A 15,885-nucleotide genomic window follows, 5' to 3' on the forward strand; every position below is an offset into this window, starting at 1 on the left:
CGCATGCTGTCCCTCCGCGCTATGCGGAAAAACTAATGCCATAGTTTTACCTACAAAAAAAGATAGCAAAGTTAAGTAAAGAGAGGAAAAATATGCACAGTAATTGTATTTTCAAATCCTCTAGGTTTCCAAATTCCTTTCAGAATTCTCGAAAGAGAACGTGACAGCCAGGGAGGTTCTGAAGATTAAACACAGATCCCGTATCACCTTTCTCTTGGCACATCGCCAAACCGAAAACAGATTGAGATTGTACTGCCTAAAAACTGGATGGTAAAAAGAACGCTGTGTGCTGGTGAAGATCATTTTTCATATTTGCTTATAATAACTTAAAGTTTGCCCACATACTGCTTAGAAATGTTAAATTTACAAAAGCAGGTTTGTGTGACATAAATTTGAGGACGTGTGACAAGAGCTCAATTTAGAACTATCCTCAATAAAAGATTGATCACCCTCCTTCATTACTGAATCCTAATATGCCATTAGGGAATCAAAATAAATTCATGATAGGCCATCCAATTACCTTCTGAACCCTGATACTAGTTTTGCAGATGAGGTGTTTGATTTATTGAGCTAATAGAAGGAATGCAGCAACACTTTCTTTACTAGGCTAACATCTAGGCAGACCAAATATGCATTTAAATGACCAGAATACTGGCATGTATATTCACAAACAACAATAATTAGGCTATGGTCTACTCTATAACTCATTCACAAGTAAGCAAATAAGTAGTGAAGGCAAATCAAAATGTTCGATGAGTACTTTGCTCAATAAGCCACACAGGAACTCAATTGTAATCTACACATCCATTTCTATATTTAAAAATATTTTACTTTTTTTTTTTTTTTTAAGATTCTTTATTCATTTTTAAAATTTCAATTGTGCACAAAAAATTCTTTATTAATTTTTAAAACTTCAATTGTGCACATCAAAATACACCCTAACAGACCAAAGCTTCCAAAGAGTAAAGAAACCCTTTCTGACCAAAGAGTCCACCTGGTTCTACATAGTCAAGCCCTGGTCCAGTATTATTCCCAAGACCTTAAGGTAGATTAAATAGGATAGCTGAATTTATTTATACGCAATGATGTTTTAGTATCAAACGGGCGCGATGAAGCTACAAAATCTTTGTTTTTTCTGAGTTCCATTTCCTAGGCACTGTGCAATAGACATTGTCAGCCTCAACTCTTTCACAGATAGAATTTGCAGCTCTAATTGTTCTGCAGATCGAAGTGGGCGAGGCGGAATACGTGGCAGAATGCGTCTCAACTTGAAGGCCTACAAATTTTTTCCAGGTCTGGTAAGCACAGAGGAGTCTAGACCCGGTTATGGCCCCGTTCTCCGGAGATAAGCAAGAGAAATGCAGGCACACTTGCTGGTGAAGTCCTCTGACTGAGCCTAGATACAGTAGTTTTGAGGGAGGTTTGCTTTTTTTTAAACTACTGAGCATGTGCTGACACCTTGCCTCCCGAGCTCCACCTCCTGGCTATTCAGTTTTTTCTTTGACCGGGTTCCTCACAGGTCGAAGCTCCCCCTCTCCTTGCATCTTCATTAAAAAAAAAAAAATCAATCAATCAATCAATAGGCAGGTCATTTCATAGTGATATGAACCTTTTTTATTAGTTCCTACAGGAAAAAAAATGGGAACAGAGCACTTCAATGAGTGTCATTTAATTCTCTAAAAAAAAAAATAAATAACAAACCAAAATGACAAGACAAACACTGGTATATTTTTTTTAACCGGCAAACTTTTCTGCCGGTATTAATCTGTTGATCGCTAGAACCGTGAAGTCTTTTGTCATCATGGGCAGCAGCTCCTATAATTTTGAAATTTCTATTAATAATATATATGAATGATAAGATATTATATTCATGTGATATATTTTTTGTTGTATATGGAAGTGGGAGGAGGTGGGGGTTATATCTTTTTGTTGTATGATATGGTAGATTTTCAAGTGATATTGTATTCTAATTGTTTGATATTTACTGTACACTTATTGTGAATTATAAAATGATGCCATTTTTCTATTAATTATATACCATTTAGTATTGGGTGGGGGGAGGGTTTCAAATATATGATCTTATAATGAATAGAGGGATTTGAGGGAGGGTGGGGTGAGGGTTACATTTCTACTTATAAGTTATAATGATAAGATGTTCAAGTGCTCAGACTAATTGTGTTTATTATGAATATTTGTACACTTGATGAAAGTTTTAAAATGAATAAAGAATTAAAAAAAAAAAAAAAATGATTAAAGAATTTAAAAAAAAAAAGTTGGCTCCTATGCAGAGCTTCCAAGGTTTGCGCATTCAGGTGGTGGAGCAGCTCATAGGGCCTTTCTAGATGTATTTGGATAATATTGTATTTTAATCTGTGAGTTCTCAATATGAATAATGCCTGGGGCTCTGGGAAGGGGAAGTAGGAATATGATCCTTGCCAGGAAAGTGAGAATAAAAATTTTGAAATGTTTGTCACCCCCCCCCCCCCCCCCCCGAAAAATGCTTCTGCTGTAAAAGCAGTGATGGAAGATTTTTCAGGGGGGTCTTTGAAATTTTCTATGGCCAGAGGAGACCCAGGGGAGGAGCTGGAGGTCACTTTTCCCAGGAGGGATGGGAGAGGTTATAAAAGAAGAGGAGGGAATATAAACTAGGCTTTTGGTTGTTCCTCTCTCCCGCCAAAGCCCAAGGCCAAGGAAGACTCACAGAGAGATTTGGGAGGGAATTGACAAGAAATTGTAAAAAGTTCAAACTAAAGGGAACTGGAAGTGACAGAGGGAAATCTTTTGATGGAACCAGAGTGTCTGCCTTTCACTGAGTGCGTGTAAATAGTTTATAGACTGTTCCTTAATCAACTTCAATAAAGTTCCAGTTTGGTTCACTTATACCTTGGACCGAGCTGTGAAACTCCGGAATTGCCCATCCTCCAGCATACCGAATTCATCTGGCCCCAGACTGCACCCAAGTTCGCGTGAGATCTGTAAGTCTGTGAGTGACTGTAACCATCATTACATTGCAAGTGTTTAACTTTTTTGAGCCCTGATGTCAGACGGGCGAACCCCTGACCCAAAGAGCTGACCGGAGCCTCATACCGCGTGGCGGGTCCGAGAAGCCAGGGCTACATGTACAATTAATAGGGGGCAAAGCAGGTCAAGTCAACAGGAAGTAGAGAACAGAGAAGTATAGAATGGGGGGCCTTATTTATATGGACTTGGTAGTTTGTGGTGAGTCGTGCACCCTCAATCATTTTGAAAAATTGGCTCCTACGTGTACATTGATTTATTGTAGGAAATATATCAAATCCATGACCCTTGTCTATGATTCACCTGTGTCCTCTGGCAAGCTCATGTTTTGCTTTGACCTCCACCATCTGTTTGGACATGCTTAAGGGAATGCTAATTCTCAAAAGCAAGAAATGTGTAATATTATTGTAATAAAATGGTGTCAATATTCAAAGCAATTTAACCATTCAGAAATGGCTCCTGGCTGGTTAAATGGCCTGTTCTGGGCTCGCTGCTAATTTTCAGTGCACTTAACTGATTAATGTTGCTGAAAATGTCTGGTTATCACCTATGTCAAAACCTGGCTATTTTCCGTGGGCAGAGTCAGCATTTGGCCAGTTAAGTGCCAATATTTAACACTTAAACCAGCCACAGGCAGAATTAGCACCAGATATTCAATGCCCAGCCATGTCTGGACACTGGCGTTGACTATCCAGGGTTCATGCAGGCCACAGCTGAATATCAACCAGGACCTGCAAAAGGGATGCAGATTCCCCGATTTCTCCCCCGCCCCCCTTCCTCCCACTCCTGAAGGTAAGAAAGGCCAACCAAGCCCACCCTCTTCCATGTACAGTCTTGGTAAACCACTGGGGTCCTAAGAGCAGGAGCAATGTCTACTCTGCCTACTGCGGCTCCTTTTACAAAATAGCTGCTATGACCTCTAGTGTCAGCCTCATGGTACTAACCTACTTTACAGGCCTATAATTTAGGCATGAACACTTATGTCCATTGTGAGTCCTGCCCAGACTCTGCCCGTGTGTACACTTACCAGTAAAATATGTGCTATGTGTGATATAATATGGAGTGCCCTACTGTTTAGAGCAGCAGCCTGAGAACCAGGCCATGTGATTTTGCACATCATTTAACCCTCCAGTAACCTCAGGTGCAAACTTAAATTGTGAGCCCTCAAGAGACAGAAAATACCTACTATATACTGCCTTGATAACCTTCAGGCTTGTATACCTTCAGATAAACAAAAAATTAAAATAAAAAATAAGCATGTATTAACAAAACAGTTCTTAAGCAGATTTTAAGCATTTATGTACATATGTGCACACAAATGTACAGAATATGCCTGTATTCTAAACATTAATGCACATATCTAATCTAATCTGATCTTTGGTTTATATACCGGGTCATCTCCCAGTGGAGCTCGACTCGGTTCACATGTAATTAAGACTAGAGTACATAGCAGAACACATAGGAGAAGGAAGAACTAATTTAAACCATTTAAAAATGGTGACAACAACAAAGTTTTCAGGAATTTACGAAATAATTGCAGTTGGCCTAAAAGCCTCATGGAGTCAGGAAGTTCATTCCAGATCTCTACGAACTTGAAAACAAAAGATCGACTGAGCTTCCCAGCAGATTTAATTCCCTTAAAGGAAGGGAAGGCTAGCTTATATCTTTGTGTGCTTCTCAAATGGCAAAGTCAAAGATGGATAACTTGATGGATAATGTGGGGAGGGGGGAGGGTTATAACTCTTTATAAGTCATGTAAGGATATTAAGTGTTGTTTTACGTATAAAATGTATTCTTTACTGGTTTCACTTATTGAAAGTGTAAAAATGAATAAAGAATTTAAAACAAAGTCTAAGGGTATTCCAATATAAGGGGACAAAAGGATCAAATATTTCATAGAGAAGCTTGAAGATTATGCATGCGTATTTAAACTGGATCTTAAAGCGAACTGGGAGCCATATACATGTTAAAGCTTTGTTTATAGAAATGCCCCTTAAGTCAACAAAAATTTGGTCTTAATAAATCACAAAGCTTTAAATGATTAGACCTGAAGCAGGCTATTCAGGAGGGGTTCCCTGAATGGAAAATTCTTAATAATCAGTATAGTCTGGAATTTTTATGCTTTCAGGTGGATTTCTTGGGACACCAAGCTGCACAGTGGTATAAATTGATATCTGAATAAACACAATCTTACATAATATGTTATAATATGTTCTATAATATGTGTATATTCTGATTGAAAATAAGATGAAGGTTGGGAGGTAGGGGGGGTTAAATGTATCATTAGATTTTTATGTAGTAGATATCAAAGTGCTATTGTGTAATAACTTGTTGAATTATATTATTTTGTGCACTTGTTGTCAAATTTGAAAATGAATAAAGAATTATTAATGAATATATGAATAAAAAACCAAGGACTGGTCTTAGAGACATTTGGAGCATTGAGATTAAGCATCAAATTTCTGCGTCTCAATGGCCACGAATTTGGTCTTGGAGAATGAGATGTACAGTGTCCGCATCTATGAGACAAACTTGGTTCTTTTTGTTACATAGAGCTTTTTGGACCCCTGTTAGATTACAAAAGTTAGATAGCTCTAAGTCTAATAGATGCTGGTATTGTAATCTGGAAGCAGGGACCCTAGATCATTTAATATTTTATTGTCCCTGTATTGTGGCCTTTTGGAAATCAATTTGGTCTCAAATTAATTGTTTATTAGAAAACCATGTAGCATTATCATATGATACAATTCCGTTCGGTATGTCAATGAGAACAAAAAGTCAAATTTCATCAAGTAATAATAAACTTTTATTGATAATGACAGGGGTCGCCATACAAAATATTACCAGCAATTGGAAAAATTACAATAGGCTTAACTACACATTCTGGTGGAATTCGTTATATCATATTTATAAAATAGAGAGGTCAATTGCCATGCAAAAAGGAAATTTTAATAATTTTAAAAAAATTTGGGGGCCATTAACAAATTATTGTAATGATTAGACTATTTTCCAATGAAAGAACATTTATACTAAGGGGAGGGGGGAGGGTAGAAAGTTCTTTTAAAGGTCTTATTATAGATATGAGTACAGCTTGTATATGATGTTTTGAATCAAATTACTTGTGGAAAGTGTGGGTGGGGAGGGAATAAATTTATTTATGTAAAATCATAATTGAATGAATATCAAGTGATATTGTAAAAGTTTAATATGTGTAATATTGTTCACTTGTAAAATGGAAAAATAAATAAAGAATTTGAAAAAAAAGAAATGCCTCTTAAGTGCCTCACTGTGGGAGTTAGGTTCATAAATTAGATACTCTGAAAATCGACTAGGCTAAGCACTTATATTTAGAAGCCTTAAAAATAAGCAGCTACAGGGGTGGAGTTAGGCTGGGAAAAAGCTTCCACACCTAGCTTTGATTTTCACTGCTAGCTAACTAACATATCCCCCCCCCACCCCACCCCCTTTTTATCAAGCTACGCTAAAGGTTTTTAGCACAGGCCAGTGAGTTAAGTGCTCCAATGCTCATAGGAACTCTATGAATGTCGGAGCATGCATCGCACTGACTTGTGCTAAAAACCTCTAGTTCAACTTAATAAAAGTGGCCCTTAGGCTTCTAAATCTAGGAGAATTTTCAGCCAAGATCTTAGGAACTCAAGATTAGCTGAAAATTCCCTTAAATTTGCATGAAAATTACCCCAGGTTCCCAGTAACATGGTAAATGATGGCAGATAAAGGCGACCAAAGCCACATTCATTAATGATCATCTAATAATCATTTCAAACCTGCCACTGGGACAGAAGAGGCAGAACTCAGCATGGACTCACTTCCAGATGCGGAAAGTCTTCCTTGCTGACCTTAATCTTTCTGATTCGATTCATTGAAAGATCCAATTCCCGCAAGGCAGAAAATGTACGAAACACCTCTTTAATTTAAAAACAAAGAATGACATGAGATTTGTAAGAAATTCAAGTGATGTGTAAAAATTTTTAAAGATGTAATATTGTGTACTTGTTGTAAGATGATAAAATGAATAAAGAATTGGAAAATAAATAAAAATAAATAAAAATAATAAAAATTAAAATTAAAAATAAAAACAAAGAATGCATGATATATTCATGAATATATATTAACATCTTAATTAGAGCTGTATTGAATATTTGTATTGAATTTAATTTAGCCCCAAATACATTATTTGAATTTGGCTGAATATTGATTTAAATTCCAATACTAATAGCCCAGGGCTCTACTCTGCTAAATCCTACTGAAATAAACAACATAACCTCTTACCCAAAGTCAACCGGTTTTCTGTTGCATTGATGTAGACAACACAATCAAACTGTTTAAAATCTTCTTCGTTGGCCTAAAATTTAAATTGAACTTTCATTAGGAAAGGAAGCATCACAAGCCTAGAGAGAGGAGTAAGGTAGCCCTCCCCCTCAGATGTTACATCATCTCATTGTTAATTTCCTCTCTTTACATTAGTGTCATTCTGCTGAAAATGGGTGGCAGGCAGGGATTTAAGGAATGGCAGGCAAGCAAGGAAGAAAACAAAGGTTTAGTGAAAGAAGAATCATCCAGGCCTATAATCAATGCCATTTATCCCAGTGTTTTTCAACCTTTTTACACCCGTGGACCGACAGAAATAAAAGAATTCTTTTGTGGACCGGCAAACTACTAAGACTGAAATTTAAAAAACACATTTCCGCCCCGTCTCCGTGAGCTCGGTCCCCGCAAACCATCTGATCCCATCCGCACAAGCCTCAGTTATGATTTTATATTGAACGTATTCTATTAAAGTATAAAAAGAAACAATATTCTGTACAATTGTCATTTTATAAATACAAATATACAAAGCAAGGACCAACAAAACCCCTGTCTTCCAACCCCTTCACATAAATCCCCTCTACTATCAAGAAAACTGAACAAGCCAAATTATTACAGAATGCTACACAGAAATATCATGCTAACAGAATACTGCAGTCACACATGACAGGAATAGTGTTAGGGGAGTGCCCCCTGGTCAGAGAGAGTCCTAAGCCAGCTGGAAGCTAAAGAAGCACTGCCTGGGCTTTGCAGTCCCCAGTTATGTCTCTAGCAGGATATATTTCAAATCTGATATATTCTAATGACAAAATAGAAATAAAATTATTTTTTTCTACCTTTTGTTGTCTCTGGTTTCTGCTTTTATCTTCTTTTCACTCTTTTCCTTCCAGCGTCTGCCCTGTCTCTTCAATCCAGCATCTGCCTGTTCCATCCACTGTCTGCCCCTTCCAGAAACTGTCTGTCTCCCCCTGCCATCTCTCCTGTAGACCCCCCCCCCCCTTTGGTCTGGCATCCATCATCTTCCCTCTGTTCCCTCATGGTCTAGCATCTTTCTCCTTTCATCTCTCTTTCCCTCCCCTTGTGGTTTTTAGCATCTCTCTCTTCTCATTTCCTCCGCTCAGATCTGATATCTCTGTCTCCTTCCCCATTCCCTGGCATCTCTCTCTCCTCTCTCTCTTCCCTTCTCTGGTCTTCCTTCTTTATTTTCTGCCTCCATCTAAATTAAATTCTTTCTTACTATGCAGTCCTCAGTTTCCCTCTTTTCACTGTGTCTACCCACAGCATGCCACCCCTTTCCTTCACCCCTCCACTATCTCACTAACTCACTAATTAGCATACAACCCTGTCCTTTTCATCATCAGTATTTTCCTGTAATTTTTGTTGTTGCCTGAGGGAAATGGAAGGGAAGGTGACTATTTAAAAATCTAAGGGCCCTATTTGGAGTAGTTATATCCTAGGGGGTGCAGTATTCTGCTTAATGAGTCATGAATGCTTTGTATAGAAGATTTGGGAATTCTTTTTTTTTCCCCCCAATTCTTTATTCATTTCTAAAAACTTACAATAAGTGTGACAGTAAGTATAGCATTTAAAACTCAATTACAAAACTTAATATTTTGATAAATTTCATATCAGAAATTATCCCCCCCCCTTATCAAATACATTCTTTAAATTTTGGATTTTGGGATTCTTGTTTGATGACTCGTTGCCCTCTGTATCCCGGATATGAGGGGAACCTAAGAGCCTGCCTAAGGGGATGGGCTTGAGGCATCTGAGCCAATCAGGGCCTAAGGCCTGCATTGCAGACAGTGGAGGCCCAGCAGAGGAGGAGGGACTCCTCCTGCTCCCAACTAAAAGATAAAGGGAGGGAGGGTGGTCTGGCCGAGGGAGGGTGGTTTCCACTAGCAGGAGGGAGTGGGCATCCCTCCTGTCATTCGTTGGTGGCAGGCATCTGGTGGCAGGAGGGAGTGGGCATTTCTCCTGCCATATTTAATAGTTCAACGATGGCGGGCGGGTGTGTATTGTGGCAAGAGGAAGTGGGCATCCCTCCTGCCATAGGGTGGCGGTAGCGTCATTTTTTTTGGTTCGGGAGTTTGTCGTGGGTCGTTGGGGAGGGCGTTTCATTTTTTTTTATTGGGCAGATATTTTGCGTTTGCAATACACGCAAAATATCTGCGCTATTAAAAAAAAACGGCATTAGCCCTGACAGTAGTGACAGGAAGCTGCTTCTCCTGTCACTACTATCAGGACTCTGCACCGACTCAATCGCTCACTGAGCGATTGAGTGGGTGAGTTTGCATGCAAATGATTTGCATGCAAACTTGATAGTGAAACAATTGCTGTTTAAAAATCGGTCAGAGAATCGACCAACAGCGAAGAACATCAAGAAGGGCAATAAATCCTTCTTCCGGTATATTAGTGACAGAAAAAGAAGCACAGATGGGATAGTACGCCTTAGGAAACCCGATGAGAACTATGTAGAATCAGACTCCGACAAAGCCAAACTTTTAAATGAATACTTCTGCTCGGTCTTCACTTGCGAGGCGCCAGGATACGGCCCTCAGCTGCCGACGAGGGAAAACTCGGAAGACCCGTTTTGAAATTTCGAGTTTACGCCCAGCAGTGTCTATGAGGAGCTATCAAGACTCAAGGTGAACAAAGCTATAGGACCGGACAAACTACACCCCAGGGTGCTCAGGGAGTTGAGTGACGTCCTGGTTGAACCGTTATCCGCGCTCTTCAATCTTTCCCTAAGTACAGGAAGAGTCCCGTTGGATTGGAAAATGGCTAATGTCATTCCACTCCACAAAAAGGGATGCAGGACGGAGGCTGAGAATTATAGACCGGTGAGTCTCACATCGATAGTGAGTAAACTTATGGAAACACTAATCAAACTCATTGGATACGATCCTGAACGAGGAGAATCTATGAGATCCCCATCAACATGGTTTTACGAAGGGAAGGTCCTGCCAATCAAATCTGATCAGCTTCTTTGACTGGGTAACAAGAAAGCTGGATATAGGGGAGTCCCTGGACGTCGTGTACTGGACTTCAGCAAAGCGTCCCACACCGCAGGTTATTGGGCAAGATGGGTTCGATGGGACTAGGTGAAACATTAACCGCATGGGTTAGGGACTGGCTTAGAGGTAGACTTCAGAGAGTAGTGGTAAACGGTACCCTCTCCGATACAACGGAGGTGATCAGCGGAGTGCCACAGGGCTCGGTCTTGGGCCCGATCCTATTTAACATCTTCGTAAGAGACTTGGCTAAGGGGCTTCGAGGTAAAATTACATTATTCGCCGATGATGCCAAACTATGCAACATAGTAGGCAACCGCAAAAGCTTAATGCCCGACAGTATGACGCAGGTCCTACTCCTGCTGGAGCATTGGTCAAAGACTTGGCAACTAAGTTTCAATGCCAAAAAATGCAAGGTCATGCACCTTGGCAGCAAAAATCCATGCAGGACTTACACCCTAAATGGTGAGATCCTAGCAAGGTCTGTAACAGAACGTGACTTGGGGATGATTATTAGCGAAGACATGAAGACTGCCAATCAAGTGGAGATAGCTTCATCCAGGGCTAGACAAATCATGGGCTGTATCCGTAGAAATTTCGTCAGCCGTAAGCCCGAGGTCATAATGCCGTTGTACAGATCCATGGTGAGACCCCATCTGGAATACTGTGTACAATTCTGGAGGCCGCATTATCAAAAAGATGTGTGGAGAGTTGAGTCGGTTCAGCGAATAGCCACCAGGATGGTCTCAGGACTCAAGGATCTCCCGTATGAGGAACGACTGGGTAAGTTGCAGCTGTACTCACTCGAGGAACGCAGAGAGAGGGGAGACATGATCGAGATATTCAAATATGTCATGGGCCGTATCGAGGTGGAAGAGGATCTCTTTTTTCTTAAAGGACCCACGGCAACAAGAGGGCACCGTTGAAAATCAAGGGTGGGAAATTTCATGGCGACACCAGAAAATATTTCTTCACCGAAAGGGTGGTTGACTGCTGGAATAATCTTCCACAACAGGTACCGTATTTTCGCGGATATAACGCGCGCGTTATACGCGTTTTTACCTACCGCGCATACCCCCCGCGCGTTATATGCCTGAGCGCGGTATACAAAAGTTTTTAAACATAGTTCCCACCCCGCCCGACGCCCGATTCACCCCCCCAGCAGGACCGCTCGCACCCCCACCCCGAACGACCGCTCGCACGCGCTCCCACCCGCACCCGCATCCACGATCGGAGCAAGAGGGAGCCCAAGCCCTCTTGCCCGGCCGACTCCCCGACGTCCGATACATCCCCCCCCCGGCAGGACCACTCGCACCCCCACCCCGAAGGACCGCCGACTTCCCAACAATATCGGGCCAGAAGGGAGCCCAAACCCTCCTGGCCACGGCGACCCCCTAACCTCACCCCGCACTACATTACGGGCAGGAGGGATCCCAGGCCCTCCTGCCCTCGACGCAAACCCCCCACCCCCCCCAACGACCGCCCCCCCCAAGAACCTCCGACCGTCCCCCCAGCTGACCCGCGACCCCCCTGGCCGACCCCCACGACCCCCCCACCCCCCTTCCCCGTACCTTTGGTAGTTGGCCGGACAGACGGGAGCCAAACCCGCCTGTCCGGCAGGCAGCCAACGAAGGAATGAGGCCGGATTGGCCCATCCGTCCTAAAGCTCCGCCTACTGGTGGGGCCTAAGGCGCGTGGGCCAATCAGAATAGGCCCTGGAGCCTTAGGTCCCACCTGGGGGCGCGGCCTGAGGCACATGGGCCCAACCCGACCATGTGCCTCAGGCCGCGCCCCCAGGTGGGACCTAAGGCTCCAGGGCCTATTCTGATTGGCCCACGCGCCTTAGGCCCCACCAGTAGGCGGAGCTTTAGGACGGATGGGCCAATCCGGCCTCATTCCTTCGTTGGCTGCCTGCCGGACAGGCGGGTTTGGCTCCCGTCTGTCCGGCCAACTACCAAAGGTACGGGGAAGGGGGGTGGGGGGTCGTGGGGGTCGGCCAGGGGGGTCGCGGGTCGGCTGGGGGGGCGGTCGGAGGTTCTTGGGGGGGGCGGTCGTTGGGGGGGGGGGGGGGTTTGCGTCGAGGGCCTGGGATCCCTCCTGCCCGTAATGTAGTGCGGGGTGGGGTTAGGGGGTCGCCGTGGCCAGGAGGGTTTGGGCTCCCTTCTGGCCCAACTACACAAAGGTACGGGGAAGGCGGGTGGGGGTGTCGTGGGGGTCGGCCAGGGGGGTCGCGGGTCGGCTAGGGGACAGGCGGAGGTTCTTGGGGGGGGGGCGGTCGTTGGGGGGGGGGGGTTTGCGTCGAGGGCAGGAGGGCCTGGGATCCCTCCTGCCCGTAATGTAGTGCGGGGTGGGGTTAGGGGGTCGCCGTGGCCAGGAGGGTTTGGGCTCCCTCCTGGCCCGATATTGTTGGGGAGTCGGCGGTCCTTCGGGGTGGGGGTGCGAGTGGTCCTGCCGGGGGGGGGGGGAATGTATCGGACGTCGGGGGGGCATCAGGCTTTCAGGATGGGGACAGACCTTCAAGGGGGGACAGGACTTCAAGGGGGGACAGTGCACGGAAAGTCAGGGGGGTGAACGGAGAGTCGGGACAGCGCACGGAAAGTCAGGGCGGGCGAAAGGAGCGTCGGGCATCATGCGCGGTATACCCATGAGCGCGGTATACAAAAGTTTTTGTACATATCATCGTGATTTCTGCGCGCTATACCCGTGTGTGCGTTTTACACGGGTGCGCGTTATATCCGCGAAAATACGGTAATTGAGGCCAGTAGCGTGCCAGATTTTAAGAAAAGATGAGATTGGCATGTGGGATCTCTTCATGGAGGTAGTTAGGGGTGGGCCATTAGTGTGGGCAGACTAGATGGCCCATGGCCCTTTTCTGCCGTCATTTTCTATGTTTCTATGAATCGGAGCCTAAAAGTCTTGATCAGGTTAGCGTATCCTCTAAGACTGACAAATGTTCTGATAGCTAGGAGAAAGTTAGATTCCTGTTTAATAGTAGGAAGGAGGCTTGCTATACTTACTGAGGTTAGATTTTTGTCTTTCACATCCAGAGAATACAGGTCTGAAGGACTGTTCACACAGGTAGTCTTCATCTACAATTAAAAACCAAATACTGCTAAACCTCACTGTTCCACAAGTATTAATAATAAGAGGGATTTAACCCAAACGATCCCTGTTCCTTCCTGGACTATGCTGCAAAATTATGGAGCAAAAGCCAAAACAGTGCTATCTGTAAGATGCTCTCGTAAAAAACCTGAACATTTGATAATTCTTCACAAGCCTCATGTGATTACTTAACATACGATAATATGGTGGCAGTTAAGCACTGAACAGCCCATCCAGTATTCTCAATTCACCTCCTGTCTTTTCAGTACTGTTCTGGATAATAAAACTGTACATCTTCAAAAGGCTGTAATAAAACGTGCCTCTTTCAAGGGTATATCTTTTAAGCCACACTTCCCATGTGCTGTGTTGAGAGTCAAAGGCCAAGTCAGTAGGAAGCTCAAGGCAGGATATTCTCTCTGCCTGAGGAAACGTGGAATGGAAGATTAGCCTAATAGTTAGTGCACTGGGCCAAGCGCCTGGGGAACTGGGCTCAGCTCCCTCTGCAGCTCCTTGTGATCCTCCATTGCCTCAAATACAAGAACTTAAGACTGTGAGCCCATTAAGGAGAGTGAAAATACAAGTACCTGCATATAATATGTAAACCACTTTGATTGTACCACAGGAAGGCATACATATATATATACATTTATTTATTCAATTTTTCTATATCGTTTTCCCAAGGGAGCTCAGAACGGTTTACATGAATTTATTCAGGTACTCAAGCATTTTCCCCTGTCTGTCCCGCTGAGCTCACAATCTATCTAATGTACCTGGAGCAATGGAGGGATTAAGTGACTTGCCCAGGGTCACAAGGAGCAGCGTGGGTTTGAACCCACAACCTCAGGGTGCTGAGGCTGTAGCTTTAACCACTGCGCCACACTCTACATATACATATCTACATATATCTATATCTATCTCTATATATATACATACATACACACAAATGCATATATATATATATATATACACACACACACACATATATGTATATACATGTGTTTGTGTTTATATATATATATATATATATATATACAGTGGTGCCTCACACAACGAACTTAATCCGTTCCAGGAGCAAGTTTGTTATGTGAAACGTTCGTTGTGTGAAACGCGTTTTCCCTTAACAATACATGTTAAAAAAAATAATTCGTTCTGTAGCATAAAATATGCTAAGATGACATAAAAAAAGATAAATTTTTGGTTATTATTTTTATTTAGATACATCTAAAAACATAATTGTTTTTTAAAACAACACACATTTTTTAAATTTAAAGACAGACTAAGTAGAGTCTAATTTTACAGTGAGAGGGCAGAGTCTCAGCGGCAAAAACTGGGACTTAACTGTTCATTTTTTTTTTTTTCTACCGTGTTTCCCCGATGATAAGGCAGGGCCATCAAATAAGACAGCCCCCCCTTTTTAGAAAAAAATGTAAAATAAGGCACCCCCCCGCAAATAAGCCACCCACCGATACCTGCGCTTACCCGAATCGGGTGGTACGGTGGGTGACTCCGTGTGGTCCCTGGCACCCCCGACACGATCGGGGCAAGAGGGAGCTCAAGCCCTCTTGCCCCCCCGACTCCCCGACACGATCGGGGCAAGAGGGAGCTCAAGCCCTCTTGCCCCCCCCGACTCCCCGACACGATCGGGGCAAGACGGAGCTCAAGCCCTCTTGCCCCCCCGACTCCCCGACACGATCGGGGCAAGAGGGAGCTCAAGCCCTCTTGCCCCCCCGACTCCCCGACACGATCGGGGCAAAAGGGAGCTCAAGCCCTCTTGCCCCCCCGCTCCCTGGGGGCGGGGCCTGAGGCACATGGGTCCAACCCGACCATGTGCCTCAGGCCCTGCCCCCAGGAGGGACCTAAGGCTCCCGGGCCTATTCTGATTGGCCCAGGCGCCTTAGGCCCCACCAGTAGGCGGAGCTTTGGGACGGATGGGCCAATCCGGCCTCATTCCGTCGATGGCTGCCTGCCGGACAGGCGGGTTTGGCTCCCGTCTGTCCGGCCAACTACAGAAAGGTACGGGGAAGGGGGTTGGGGGTGTCGTGGGGGTCGGCCAGGGGGGTCGCGGGTCGGCTGGGGGGGGCGGTCGGAGGTTCTTGGGGGGGCGGTCGTTGGGGGGGGGGGGTTTGCGTCGAGGGCAGGAGGGCCTGGGATCCCTCCTGCCCGTAATGTAGTGCAGGGGGGGGTTAGGGGGTCGCCGTGGCCAGGAGGACTTGGGCTCCCTCCTGGCCCGATATTGTCGGGGAGTTGGGGAATCGGCGGGGCAAGAGGGCTTGGGCTCCCTTTTGCCCCGATCGTGTCGGGGAGTCGGGGGGGGCAAGAGGGCTTGAGCTCCCTTTTGCCCCGATCGTGTCGGGGAGTCGGGGGGGCAAGAGGGCTTGAGCTCCCTCTTGCCCCGATCGTGTCGGGGAGTCGGGGGGGCAAGAGG

At 44.4% G+C, this 15,885-nt stretch overlaps 1 protein-coding gene across 6 annotated transcripts in view; it reads right to left on the minus strand.

Annotated features, from left to right (window-relative positions):
• The window catches only part of XRRA1 (X-ray radiation resistance associated 1), a 147,039-nt gene that overhangs the window by 120,108 nt on the left and 11,046 nt on the right, over positions 1-15,885 (minus strand). For 5 of the 6 annotated variants that reach the window (XM_033948375.1, XM_033948377.1, XM_033948376.1 and 2 more), the window contains 3 exons: positions 13,376-13,447; positions 7,309-7,381; positions 6,846-6,943 (listed from right to left, as the gene is read on the minus strand). In XM_033948375.1, the coding sequence (XP_033804266.1) occupies positions 6,846-6,943; positions 7,309-7,381; positions 13,376-13,447 (243 nt within the window). The remainder of the gene's footprint in view (positions 1-6,845; positions 6,944-7,308; positions 7,382-13,375; positions 13,448-15,885) is intronic. The other variant, XM_033948378.1, reaches the window with a different exon arrangement.

The sequence above is a fragment of the Geotrypetes seraphini genome, chromosome 6, assembly GCF_902459505.1.
Source record: "Geotrypetes seraphini chromosome 6, aGeoSer1.1, whole genome shotgun sequence".
Lineage (NCBI taxonomy): Eukaryota > Metazoa > Chordata > Amphibia > Gymnophiona > Dermophiidae > Geotrypetes > Geotrypetes seraphini.